General features: G+C 34.6%; 1 protein-coding gene across 1 annotated transcript in view; it reads right to left on the bottom strand.

Annotated features, from left to right (window-relative positions):
• The window catches only part of LOC145323141 (FMRFamide receptor-like), a 54,932-nt gene extending 43,198 nt beyond the window's left edge, over positions 1-11,734 (bottom strand). The window contains exons 1-3 of the mRNA XM_080165531.1: positions 11,557-11,734; positions 4,464-4,567; positions 707-777 (exon numbers count right to left, since the gene is read on the bottom strand). Coding sequence (XP_080021657.1) covers positions 707-777; positions 4,464-4,567; positions 11,557-11,679 — 298 coding nt within the window. The 5' untranslated portion in view covers positions 11,680-11,734. The remainder of the gene's footprint in view (positions 1-706; positions 778-4,463; positions 4,568-11,556) is intronic.
• Positions 11,735-14,234: the final 2,500 nt, after the last annotated feature.

Below are 14,234 nucleotides of genomic sequence, written 5' to 3'. Positions count from 1 at the left end.
TAGAAGCAATTAAAATCTAATTATCGTTAATGTCTAAATTAGGGTTGGGCCGGATACTTTTTTGGCCGGATACCGGATATCTGGCTGATTTATATTGCCGGATACTAGTATCATACCTGATATCCGGCCAACTTTCGATTGATATTCGGCAAATTTTCGGATATCCGGTCGGATTACCGGATATCAGGCAATAGAAATCAGTCTGATATCCGGTATCTGGCAGGATATCCGGCCTGATAACAGGCCAAACCGGATATCCGGCGCAACCCTGTCTAAATACCAAAGGTGCATAATTAGACAGGGAGGGAGGGGACTTTAGACAATAAATTATACTGGTGCCCAAAGTTGCATAAATTCACTTTCTCTTATTTGTTGAAAACTTTGAGGACTTTGGTTAGTTCGTACAAATTGAAGTGTCCAAACTTTTCCTTCAATAATTTCAATTTAGAGAAAAGTTAATTCTGTAATCATATTTTGTGGAGTTTGACGTTAATTTATTGTCCATTGTCTTATCCCTTAAGATTCCCGATAATTAAGTAATATAGTAGTTTTTTCAAATTGTGATACATTGATTTTTTATAAGTTTGTAAGATCTTAGAGGACAAACAGATATAATAAAATCAGAGATCTTAGAATACAGACATATTTACGAACAGAGAAAAAGTCTGACTGACAGACATCATTTTACTTTTAAAAATAATTTTACCTGAAAGTCCAATTTGTGCGAAGGGTAGGAGGGCTGGATATATTTGGTTGAACCACGGCACCAACATTATTCTTAACAATCATGGTGTAACTCTCTTGAACGTACAGACGGACGTGACGGATAGACAGACATAGGGACAGAAAGGGTAGGAGGGCTGGATATTGATAAATTTGGTTGAACCACGGCACAAGCATTATTCTAAACATAGATACTCTTTTGTAACATTCTTTGACGGACAGACTGACGTTACGTATAGACAGACATACGGACCAAAAGTCATATATAGTGTGTATTCATTCCTGCTTAGTGTTTATTATATATAAATAGCAAATATTTTTAATGTTTAAATGACGATAGTCAATCATTGGGAAGGGGCAATTTTAATGTATGATTTCATGAATTTTTTATCAATTAGTGAAAATATTATTATTATCGAATTCAGAGTCGAAGTGGCGATGGTACGGATAAAACCTTGTTGTAGAGAATCTGCGCTAATGGCTAAACCATGATAATTATTGACAGCCTATAAAAGAACAGAGGAAAAATTGTTTTTCATCACCTATCTCCTACATTTTTAGTAGCGAAGCTACTCTAAAATTCACAATGTCCGTCCGTCCGTCCGTCCGTAATTAATGAATTGGGGGAAACGTGATTTTCTCGGCTCCTATAAAAGATAGAGAGCTGAAATTTTTTGACAACATTCCCATCATTAAGGAGCACAATTAACTATAAAACATCAATGGCGGTCGGACTGCTTTATAGCAGGTTTTAGGCTATTTTTTATATTTTCCAAATTTTCCCCATATCTCTGGTGTTTATGGTCCGATTTTCAAAATTTTTTCAGTTAAAGTTATCAAAATTAAATTTCCCGTCATTTGAAGAAAACAACAATGACGGTCAGAATGCCTTTTTGCAGGTTTTTGGCTATTTTTATATTTTTCACATTTTTCTCCATATCTTTGGTGTTTATGGTTCAATTTTCATAAATTTTTCAGTTAAAGATATTAGAATTAAATTTCTGGCGTTTTATGAAAAGAAACAATGGCGGCCAAACTGCCTTTTAGCAGGTTTTTGGCCAGTTTTATATGTTGATAAATTTCCCCATATCTTTGGCATTTTTGGTCCAATTTTAAAACTTTTTTGCATTAACAGTTTTAAAATATTTTTTTCCCATTGTTATGTGCATCTAGTATGTAATTTACTTTAACCATCTTCATCATACAAAATAAAACAAGGTTTCATGTTTATTTTCTCCAATAAATCTATTATTGATTTTAAATCTACTTCTACGTATTCCCATCCACAATTTTTGTGCTTCGCTACTTATGGATGTTGTCATCCTTGTTCATAATTCCAAATTATTTTCCTTCATTTTAAATTAATAAGATACAAAAATGTTGAAAAGAAAGTTAATAAAAATTAAAACTTTGCTTTTAAAAAGTTTTTTTTTGTTCGTTGCATGAATGTGCATACATACGATTATACAATAAGATTAAGAAATGTGTGTGTGTCTGTTATTTAATATGTTACTTAAGATTTCTTAAACGACAAGGTCTGAAGGAGTTTGTAAAGCTTTGTATTGGCAGGTTTTAACCAACTTTTTAGCCAGTCAAGAATTATCGGGATAGTCCCTTTCGTGGCAACGCCCCTTAAGAGGCGATTTGTCATATTTTTAGAATGGCTTTTAAAAGGTTAGGTTAGGTGATTGCCCCACAGGGTTAGGCATTTGGCCCCGCAGGGGTTTGAAATAGGAGAAAAGCTACTATGAAAAATACGAAGAATCGCCCCTTAAGGTGCGTTGCCACGAAAGGGCCTATACCCGTGACATATTATTAAGATAATACATTCTAAAGGGTGAGCAAAAAGAAATGCGTAGATTTTTAAAATTCAAATTGCGCGGCTTGTGTTAATAGTAGAAAAATGTTACGCATACCATTAGAACCGATAAGAGGTCTATTTTTTGGAAATATAAGAACAATTCCTCTGCTACGTATAGTTAGGGAGCTACATGTTAAAATGTCCCAACTGACTTAAAACTTGACTTGCGAGTAAATTTTGGGACATTTTACCACCTAGCTCCTAGATTATTTGTAGCACAGGAACCGTTCTTATATTTCCAATAAATACAGTTCATAGCGGTTCTTACGGTATGCGTAACATTTTTCTACCATTAACACAAGCCGCGCAATTTGAATTTAAAAAATGTACGCACGTCTTTTTGCAAGAATTATTGTCTAATATTTACTAATATACTCGCAAGTCAAGTTTTAAGTCAGTTGGGACATTTTAACACGTAGCTCCCTAACTATACGTAGCAGAGGAATCGTTCTTATATTTATAAAAAATTATTTCATAGCGGTTCTAGTGGTATGCGTAACATTTTTCTACTATTAACACAAGCCGCGCAATTTGAATTTTAAAAATCTACGCATTTTTTTTTGCTCACCCTTTATTGTAACTATTTCATTTGAGACAGACAAACCAAGAGGCAATACTTGTAGAACAGCTTTGCTCTAAACATTTGGTGCTTTACCTTCAAAGTGCCAAGCGAGCTTTCGAAACCACTCCCATTCTTTTTTATATAAAGTTGAAAATTAGGGGGGGGGAGGAAAAATTTTTGTTCTATACTATGAATATGCCTAACGCCAGATGGGAGCCCCACCACTGCAGGACTCCCGTGTACCCAATACAAACTAACATAACCTAGCCTAAAGTAAACCACAATTTATTTCAATAAAATGAAAAGAGGGGGTGGTTGTGCTAGACTGTTCACTTTTTTCAAATTTTTCAAAATCTGCTGACAAATCAAATCAGAAAAAAATTATTGGATTAAACTTTTCCTTAATAGAGATGCGAATTCAATCGATCAGCAATTCTGTTATAAAGTCTGGTAGGATGTCTGTCTGTTTGACTGTTATTATCGGATTTTTGTTTTACAGTTAAGCGTTTAAGAGATAACACCCTGAATTTCTTATTTTGAAATAAATTGAAATTATGTAAAAATGTAATATGAAGCAAAACGAGTATCAAATGCTATAGTAAAGTCAAACCTACACAAATCAAGTAAATCTATATAACAGCAAACATAAAGGAAATGTCATCAAATTCTTTCAAGTCAAATCAGTATTAAAAGTACAATTATATTATGCCTTGGCCCATAAACAGGCCCAACTCATTACCATGCACAGTTAGGACTTCACAGACGAAGGTGTTGCAATCAAAGGGTTGGTTATCTGTTTGATGCTATTTAACCTAATATCCTTGGGTTTTAGAGTATTGCATCTCATTACACGCGAATGATGCTCTGGATTCCCCAGCTGATTACTCCAGAGAATCCAGCCCCTATGATGCTCTGGATTCCCCAGCTGATTACTCCAGAGAAGCCAGCTCTTATGATGCTCTGGATTCCCCAGCTGATTACTCCAGAGAATCCAGCCCCTATGATGCTCTGGATTCCCCAGCTGATTACTCCAGAGAATCCAGCCACTATGATGCTCTGGATTCCCCAGCTGATTACTCCAGAGAATCCAAGCCCTATGATGCTCTGGATTCCCCAGCTGATTACTCCAGAGAAGCCAGCCCTTATGATGCTCTGGATTCCCCAGCTGATTACTCCAGAGAATCCAAGCCCTATGATGCTCTGGATTCCCCAGCTGATTACTCCAGAGAAGCCAGCCCTTATGAGTTGAGGTAAAAGCGGACAATGAGCTTAGACACCCAACCTGTAAAGTACACTAAATTTATAATTGTTGGATACCTGTCATACACGCTGGGCACACCAAAAAGAAGAATAACCAATGAAACGTAGATTGTGTCGAATACGGCCAAACATAACATCAGATAGTGGAACCCTTTTTGAACCTAAAATATACCATGTGTAATCTTCGTTATTGAGAGTAAGAGCTGATACAACTTTTTTTTTATTTCAGCTAATTTATAATCTACTAGCGGCTTCGCCCCTAGCCTCTAGGGGCTTTGCCCCTTTGTCAGGGGGTGGTAGTCGACCCCACTATTTTAGTCATAGGTTTAAAAAGAAATTTTTTTTTTGGAGGGGGGGGTATTTTTCATTTTTTGGGGGTGTTGGGGGTGTCCCACCCCCAAAGAAAATAGGTAAAAACCTTCCCGGGACCTATGAAAAGCTACCCTGTAAAGGAGAACCCGGTCGGTTCAGCAATTAGCGAGATCCTTCGCTACAAACAAACAGACAGACATCGTTCTACTTTGTATTATTGATTAGTAGACAGAAATATAAATGATGCAATAATATATGCCTTAAAACACAATATCAGATAGAAGAATCAATTCTGAACCTGAAAAATATATCATTGGTATATGGGGGAAGAGCTGATGCAACTATTATTATTTCAGCCTATTTTTATCTGATAAGTGATTTATAAAACTTCAAATTCAGATGGTGGAATCCTTTAATTGAACCTGAAAAATTTATTTGGTTTTCTTGGCTATTGAGGGGTAATGTAATGTAATAAATTTTTTGGATCTACTGCAGTTCACGGTAAAATAGCGCTGGTAACGAATATTGACAAAAAGCTATGAATTTTAAAGGCTGCTAGCTGCCAAACGGCTGAACGTACAGATCATACCCGCACACCAATTTAAGCGGTATAAGAAGGCCTACAAATAATCTGGAATAGCCAAGATCCAATGATGCACAGGGAAAGCTTCACTGAAGAAAAAACGCGTAAAATATGCCTTTTTCGCGAATTTCTCTGCACTGCGAAATGATTATGCATTATTGATTTATGGCTATTCCAGATTATTTGTAAGCCTTGTTATTGTTATTTGTAATTATTTTGTAGATTTTTATCTATAAGGAAGTATATATGAATGACAACAAGAATTATAGTTGGAAAGTTTCTTTGAGCAAAGCATAGATTTTTTTAAGCTCACCCTTTGGTCTGCTAGTAATATAGTTGTGTGAATATGGGGTAATGGGTCACTAGGTATAATAATATAGATTCTAATAAAAAGTAAAAATTTTTAACAAACATACAATTTGTGCCCGTTGTAAAATGTATCTATAAAATGTAGGAAAGTATTTAAAAAATTTTAGAATGAAATTTTAAAAATCCTGAATAGGATTACTTAGAAAAAATAATTTAAAAATTCTCTTTTTATTAAAATCTTTTCATTTTTCCAATAATCAATTTTCGCACTGGCAAATTTTATATCTAAAAATATTTTCTTTTTTTGAAAAAAAATAAAATTTATTGTTATAATATGTGTCTAAAAATACTGTGTGGTGCTTTTTGACACGCAGAATGTTTTGTTTAAAGATAAACATCCCTCACTCTGTATGTCTGTCTAAGAAATAAAAGGCTAGTTCTAGCAGTAGCGTTCACAGAGTTATGCCAGAGGGGGAGGGGGAAGAGGTTGACATCCACCTTTCAATTTTTGACACCCTGGTTCAATCAAGCCTTAGGGTGTACTTTTAGTGTTGCGTAAAACAAAATGCTATGAACATAAATCTTTTCAGAAGAGCCTGGTATTGATATGTTTAAGGCTTTTGTTAAGGTTGGGAGGGGAGAGAGACATAGACCTCGGGTGTGTAGAGGGGTGTCTCCCACCTCTTTCTGCTTCTGTTCGTAAGTAATACAATTTCTCGTATTCATTCGAATCCGGTGGATAGGAACCGGTTCTCATCCATACGAAAAAACTATGTCTAGCATCGTATTATATCCAGATTTTTACTAATATAGAAATGTACAATCATAAGATTAAAACCAGTTTTTTAGCCCGTGCCTTCGGCACCTCGGGTCTAAGAAAACTGGTTTTAATCTAATAATTGTACATTCTATATCCGCGGAAAGCGGTTTATAATACGATGAAAGAAATAACTATTCTCTATTGTACAGAATTAATATAATCATAAATTAAATAAATATTCATTATTTTAAAAAATAGTTACAAAAAAAGAAAGATTTTCTTATTAATGAAAAATATTAATTTAAATTTATTAATCAGAAGTATATTAAAGAATAAAGCAAGGATGATTTCGTCTTTGTTGTGGACGCTTTTAAAAATTGTCAATTAGATAAAGGATAAAAAGTACAGTTTTCCCTCATAATTTTAATGATTTATCTATAATACAAAGTAGAATGATGTCTGTCCGTCTGTCCATCCATCCCTTAAGATCTCGGTAACCACTGAACCGATTGGATTCTACTCTTAGGTAGGGAATATACCTACTGGTCCTGTGGTGGTTTTAGGCTATTTTCTTGGGGGGTGGGACACACCCAACCCCCCTAAAAAAACAAAAAAATCCCCCTCAATTTTTTTAATCAGTTCGAAATTAGTGGTCGTAGCTCCATTTTTTTTATTTTTTTAAATTACCTCTTGGAGCAAAGCTTCTAGAGGCTAGGGGCGAAGCCGCAAGTATAAGATATAGTACTTTATAAAATTGTACGTTTTCGAGCCAACGAATTAGATAACGTGTTTATATAATTTACAGTCAAAGATTGAAACCACTTTTGTTAGCCTCGAGGGACATAAGAATCGGTCTAACAAAACGGGTATAAATTTTTGTGATTTCTATTTTAATATTTGTGGAAAATTATCTGCAAGACAATGCTATACATACTTTTTCAGTATGGCTGGGAACCGGTCTTATGCAGCGGATATTGATCGGTTTCGAAACGTTACTGGAAAATATTTTATAGAAAATTTCTTGTAGAGTAGCATTTTTTCTAAAATTTATTCGGAATTCATAACAGCTAAATAAAGAAAAAGATTAAATTTTGATTAAATGAAAATATTTATTAAATTCTAATCTGTGTTTTCAATTTTAGAAAATAAACAAAATCTTTAAACATAACTTTTGTATTTTATTTCAAGATTTTATATTTTAGTTCATTATACAAATATATTTTTTTCAAATGTTAACTTTTCCTTACTTAAGTTCAAGGGCTTTGCAGACGCGCGTCAGCCTGGGGAAAATTCACATTCACAATTTTTAACAATCAGCTAGAAACCTGTACCTAGCTGATGACATTACCTAGATTACCTCGTACGGGCGGAATTACAGTCCAGGACCTTTTCGACTTGGTGTACTGACTAGGTCCTGGTCCAGCAATCCAGGAGAACTAAGGATGGCTGTTACGCACCCTTCTCTGTCCAAACACCCAAGGATATTAGGTTAAGTAACATCCAACAGACATTCAAATCTCTGTGATGCACGACCTTTGTCCGAGAAGTCCCAAATGTGCATGGTAACGAGTTGTGCCTGTTTTGGGCCAAGACATTCCACCTACTCTAACTATTTATGTCGCGCATCTGACATATCAGCAGTAGGAACCATTTTTAACGTATTTAGTTATAACGCGGTGTCGGCCCGAGATTCGAACCTATCACCTTCCCGACAACGAGCGGATGCGCTACCTGTTAAGCCACGGTCGCGGGTTAGCTGATGACATTAATATGGCAATCCCTCTTTTTAAAAATCTAATATTTTGAAAGTACTCTTATTCGTTGGCTTATAAAAGAAAGTAGTCAGAATTTTACTAGATGTTTTGACAAATCCCATATTGTCCTGTTGTGACGTCATAAATTTCGGGAAAGAGAAAGGAGAACACTATTTCTCCCAACTCCTTTGAAGAGATTTTCTTCTCCCCTTCCCTTCTCCTATCCCGAATTTATGACGTCACAACAGGACAATATGGTCTTTGCCGCTGTTTTCTTTCAGGACATATGTACTTGCAATGTTTATTGTTTATTAATAATTTGCAAAATTCATAACAGAACCTTAGTAAAAGTTCATACAAGAGATTTTTTTATGAAATGTGGGGGTTGAACTAAAGTTAAACTATGTATACAGTATGGCTCTTTTTAAAAAACCAGCGAATTTTGCCTGTTGGTTTTAAACTGCTGTAAATTAGAATACATCAATTGATTTTAGCGAAGTACAATTGTATTATGCATAATTTTACCGTTTTTATATCAAATTTTTCCCCTTTTTTTCAACCCCCTTGTGAATCACTGTAAACGCCACTGATTCATAGTCAATCTTCTTGCTTTATAATTCTACAGAAAGTTTTTATTTCTAAAGATCTTTTAAAGTTTTGGGATAAAAGGGGGGATGAATAAAAATTTTCTCTCCAAAAATTGGTGTAGAAATGAATAGGGAAGCTTAGCTTTATCTTTATTTGGGGATGACAGAAGTTTGGGTTATTATATATCTTGGAATTCTTTAAACCTGTTCTCCCCCCTCTCATTTTCCTTCCTCCTTTCTTAGTGTCATTCTTGTAATCTATAAGTGTTTTTACAAAAGCGCAATTTTTTAATAATTTTTTTTATAAAAAATGACATCTGTTTGGTTTTCCACTGAAATTAAGCTTTCTTTTAGGTACAGGGAAGGTTTTTAACTATTTTGGGAGAGCGTATCTCCACCCTCCTAATTTAAAATCCCCTCCCCCCAATTTTTTTTTTAAATTCCTTATTAAAACTCAAATTAAAAAGTAGAAGGATGGTTGACTTATCCCCCTCCCACTTTAAGAACACCTAGAGGCTTCTAGTGGGCGTTGCGCCCCTAGTCTTTCTTAAAATAAAAGCTATGTCTTGCATTTTTTTTCAATCAGGTGTTTGATCACGAATTGCATATGGTAAACATATTTTTCTTATTTAATTGTTATCCTAATAAGATAAAAGTTATGCTTGAAACTTGTTTTAATAGCTATTATTATATATTGCATTTTTAAAAACAACGTGAAAATTTATATCAATATTTGCGTAACTTTTATACTCATTTGCGTCATTTCTATTTTCGAAATTTTCTTACCCGTCATCTTATTTGGGTTCATGCTGTATGTAGTTTCTGTGGTTAGCAAAGTTGAGCTATATATCAGGGAGGAAGGGGACATTGGACTATAAATTATACTGATACCCAAAGTTGTTCTCTCTTTCCTTGTATCAAGAACTTTGTAAAATTTTATTGAATCCTTGTTTGGTTTATTAAGGCTTTCAGTGTCCAAACTTTTCAACCAGTAATTTTAATCTACATCAGGTATGATTCTATTTATCATCACTGGGTATAAAAATAATTTTGTTGTCCATTGTCTTATCCCTGACCCCAACCCCAAAAAAAAAAAGTTTTTTTCTTTTTCTTTTTAAAACTAAAATTAAAATAGTGGGGTCGACTACCTCCTCCCCCCCCCCAATTTTTTTTTTAATCTAAAATACGAAAAAATTGGTTTGATCAAACCTCTTGGGGCAAAGCCCCTAGAGGCTAGGGGCGAAGCCGCTAGTATATAATATACTAGCAGATACGCCCCTAGAGGCCTCTAGGGGCACTTGAGGAGAGGGGAGTCAAATTTGATAACCCAATTTCTTATTTTAGATTTTAAAAGAAAAAAGTAAAAAATTATTTTAGAGGGGTGGAAATTTTTTTTTTTGGAGGGGGGTGCCTCCCCCCCCCCCCCCCCATCATTTTTATTTTTAGTTAAAAAATTATTTTTTTTGGAGGGGGGTATTTTTCATTTTTTTTGGGGGGGGGGGAGGGTTGGGGGTGTCCTACCCCCCAAGAAAATAGTTATAAACCTTCCCGGGACCTATGAGAAGCTACTCTGTTAAGGAGAACTCGATCGGTTCAGCGGTTAGCAAGATCCTTCGGTACAGACACAGAGATACACAAACATCCTGTTACTTTAGTTTAAGGATAAATGGATTTATTATTATTTGAATATTACACCAGATTTTTATGTTCTCTAATAAAGGAAACTAGCAGTGGGCTAAAATAATGATTTACCCCTTCCTCGCCCTTTACCATATCCAATCTCCCCTCCTACTGGATAAACGATTTGACAAATAAATGACAAAGGAAATAGCAACCTTAATTGACGACAATTTTTCCCCTGTCTTAATATTTACGTATATTCTACATCAATTTAATGTATTAATCATACAATCATACAAAATATATTTATAAAGCAAGGGTCAAAATCAGGTATATGAATATAATTTTTAAAAAGTTTTATTCGATAATTTACTTTTTTCTTTTTTCTATTTTTAATCTTGTTTGTACTGAAAATACTGCGATCTTACATGTCATAGGGTAAAAATATCATAAAATTCAAAATCAAAATTAAAATTGTACTTTTTGACTTCTGATCGATTTATACCCCCCTTCCCCTCTTTATTAAAACAAATGTGATTTAAAGGGTAACTAGATTATAATTTTTAAGCATAGAGATAAGTTTGGAAAAGAAGGATAAAGAACGGTGGGGGGGGGGGGGGAGTTGAACCATATCCTTTATAATTGAAAAACCCACATTTTCTTGATAAAAATTTCCAATAATTAAATATTGGATTGGTATTCTGTATTCATATCATTTACATATCTTTCTGTTCTATTATATAAAAGGGTTAAGTATTTTTTCTCTAGTCCTATTATATTAAGTAGTAAGTTTTTTTTTCTGAAGCTTTAGATCTCAATAACTGCTGAACTGATTGGGTTCCCTATATTAGGTAAGCTTCACCGTGTTCGTTTTAGGCTATTTCATTTTCAGATTTAAGTCTTGGGGTTGTTTTAAGCTGTTTTCTAGCCCCTTTCTGCTACTTTAAATGCTTACTATATAAAGTTGAAAGGTTTTTGTCTTTTTCTAACTTACATTCAAGCTATTTAAGTTTAGACTTAGGTCTTGGGATAGTTTTAAGCTTTTTTCTGCCAAAAATAAGAGCCACTATATGCTAGATGTTTGTCCTTAAGTTAGTTTGCCAACTTAAGATATAAAAAACGGATAATGGTTGATCTAGGCCACTTAGGCAATCTATAAAAGGTACGCAGAATTCTTTTCAAAGATTTGAATCAAATTAAATCAAGGAAGGTTTGTGTTATATACCTGTTTTCTGGAGAACCAAATGATGCAGAGTGTGTTGCCTATAATTCCTAGAGTACCCACCATAATCAGCAGCACCCCCTCCACCATAAAGTGAAAATAATCTAATAAACTGAAGGTGTACATCTATATTCAATAAAAGATATATATGGTGGTGTAAAAAAATAAATCTGAAATAAAAATGAATTTCTTTATGCCAAGCAAAACAATGTTATATGAACAGATCTATAGTATAGATGTATATACAGACAACTACCTCCATTCTATTTTCAAGGACCGCTTTCGTCTGCTTCTAAATTATTTTCTGCTACTTGGCTGTGTTAATATAAGCGACACCATTGGTTGATTTTCAATGACTCAATACGAAGGTTGTACAATGTACAAGGTGGTTGCGATGGGGAGATCCAGTTATTTAACCCTTTCTCCTTCTAGTGTTTTACTCTAATGTTTTATGTAGAAAAACGGGAATTAAACAGGATGTTAATGGCTGACATATTATCGATAAGTTGTTATCATTAGGATTTAAATATTATATTCATACAATAACAGACAAAAGTTTTGCTTCTTGATTTTGAAAAAAAGTCAAAACTAAAACTTTGAAAATTTAAAACAATATGATTTTTTACTCTCTATTTTAAAGCATTAAAATTAGAGCACAAGAATTACAATTTTTTTCTTCTCAAAGCTGACAAAGTCGATTTTTTTGAGGTTGGGGAATAATGTACCATAAATTTATCAACCCAAATTATCACATTGTATGCGAGGGGAGGGGGGAGGCGGGACTGGAATCTAAAATATCTGTTTTTAAAAGTTTGGGTTACCTACGGGAACTAAAAACCTTTAATAAACTTTTTAATTGACATTATTTATTTCCAGCTTAAAAGAGGTCAATGATGACATATAATTAACATAAAAACGATGCCATACTAACATAATTACTACATATTAATGTCTAATAACAAACTATAAATATTTTTAACAGAGAATTAATCCAAAACATATTTGTAGACTGAAGAGTGTGCGACATCAGATCGTCAACTACCAAATTAATCCCCAAGAGAGAGAGAGAGAGAGAGAGAGAGAGAGAGAGAGAGAGAGAGAGAGAGAGAGAGAGAGAAAGAGAGAGAGAGAGAGAGAGGAGAGAGAGAGAAGGAGTGTGTGTGAGAGAGAGATGGAGAGTAAGAGAGAGAGAGATGAAACCATAGAAAGATGTGATGGGCCCGTAGGATTAATCCTAAACCAGAGACAGAAGGAGGTTTACCAACCGGTGTTTCATAATTTCCGCAAAAGGATCCTCTTCAATAGCGGAGCATACATGTAAAACGGGTATGTCGCGCGCTCTAAGTCTATATTAATGCAATTTCCAGTGTGGCTTGAGCTTCGAAACCAATTAATATACGCTGGATTGGAACATGATCTCAGCCAAACTGAAAAATCTTGTAAATTATCGTAGTACAGGCATTTTCCTACTAATGTTAAAAAACACTGGTTTTAATCTTATATTTTTATTTCAAATATGGATCTGCGGAAAGCTGTCATATTACGTCGATGCGATAAATAACTATTTTATTTTTGTCCAATTTACCCAGGTATCTAAAGGGATAAGACAATGGACGATAAATTACTGTACATCCCCATTAACGATAAATATAGGTACCCCTATTTTACTGGAATTTTTCTACAGATTTGATAATCTTAATATTTTTCATCTATAATACAAAGTAGCTTGATGTCTGTCCGTCTGACCGTCTGTCTGTCCCTTAAGATCTTGGTAACCACTGAACCGATCGGATTCTACTCTTCAGGGAATATACCTACTGGTCCTGTGGTGGTTTTAGGCTATTTTCTTGGGGGGTGGGACACCCCCAACCCCCCAAAAAATAAAAAAAAACACCCCAAAAGATTTTTTTTACATTTTTTGTAAAATCTCAGTAACTGTTGATCAAATTGGGCTCAACCCTTCTGGGAATATACCTACTGGTCCTCTGGTGGTTTTAAGCTATTTTCTTGGGGGGTGGGACACCCCAACCCCCCCAAAAATAAAAAATCCCCACTTCCAAAATTTTTAATTTTTAAAAATTTTTGTAAACAAAAACCAGTAATTGGGGTGGGGGAACCCCACTGCAACATGGGGCGAAGCCCCCACGAATCCCCCCCCCAAAAAAAATTAAAAATTTTTTTTTTAATTTTAATTTTTGTGTATGCGAACAACCTAGGTTTAATTTTTACGAATTGAAATTTTTGTGTATACGGCAAACAACCTGGGTTTAATTTGTACAAATTAAAATTTTTGTGCATAAAACGCACAAGCTGGGTTTAATTTTACCACAGAGTAATTAAACAAAGAATAATTTTTTTTTAATATTTCTATATAGGAGGGTTGACTTCCCATTACTTCATAGGGCGAAGCCCCTAGAGGCTAGGGGCGAAGCCGCTAGTCAAAATAAAAAGTACTAATACCTTATTGTAAACTAGAGGCTTCGCCCCTAGCCTCTAGGTGCTTTGCCCCAAGAGGTGAATAAAAAAATTAAGTAACTTTAGTGCTGCAGCCACCACATATAAAAAAAATGTGAGGATTTTTTTTGTTTTCAGGTGGTTGTGGGTGTCCCAACCCACAAGAAAATAGCCTAAAACCACCATAGGACCAGTAGGTATATTCTCTGAAGAGTAGAATCCAATCG

Source organism: Acartia tonsa, chromosome 6 (assembly GCF_053477335.1).
Source record: "Acartia tonsa isolate MP-2025a chromosome 6, ASM5347733v1, whole genome shotgun sequence".
Taxonomy (NCBI): Eukaryota; Metazoa; Arthropoda; class Copepoda; order Calanoida; family Acartiidae; genus Acartia; species Acartia tonsa.
This window is presented reverse-complemented; position numbering and strand designations above follow the sequence as displayed.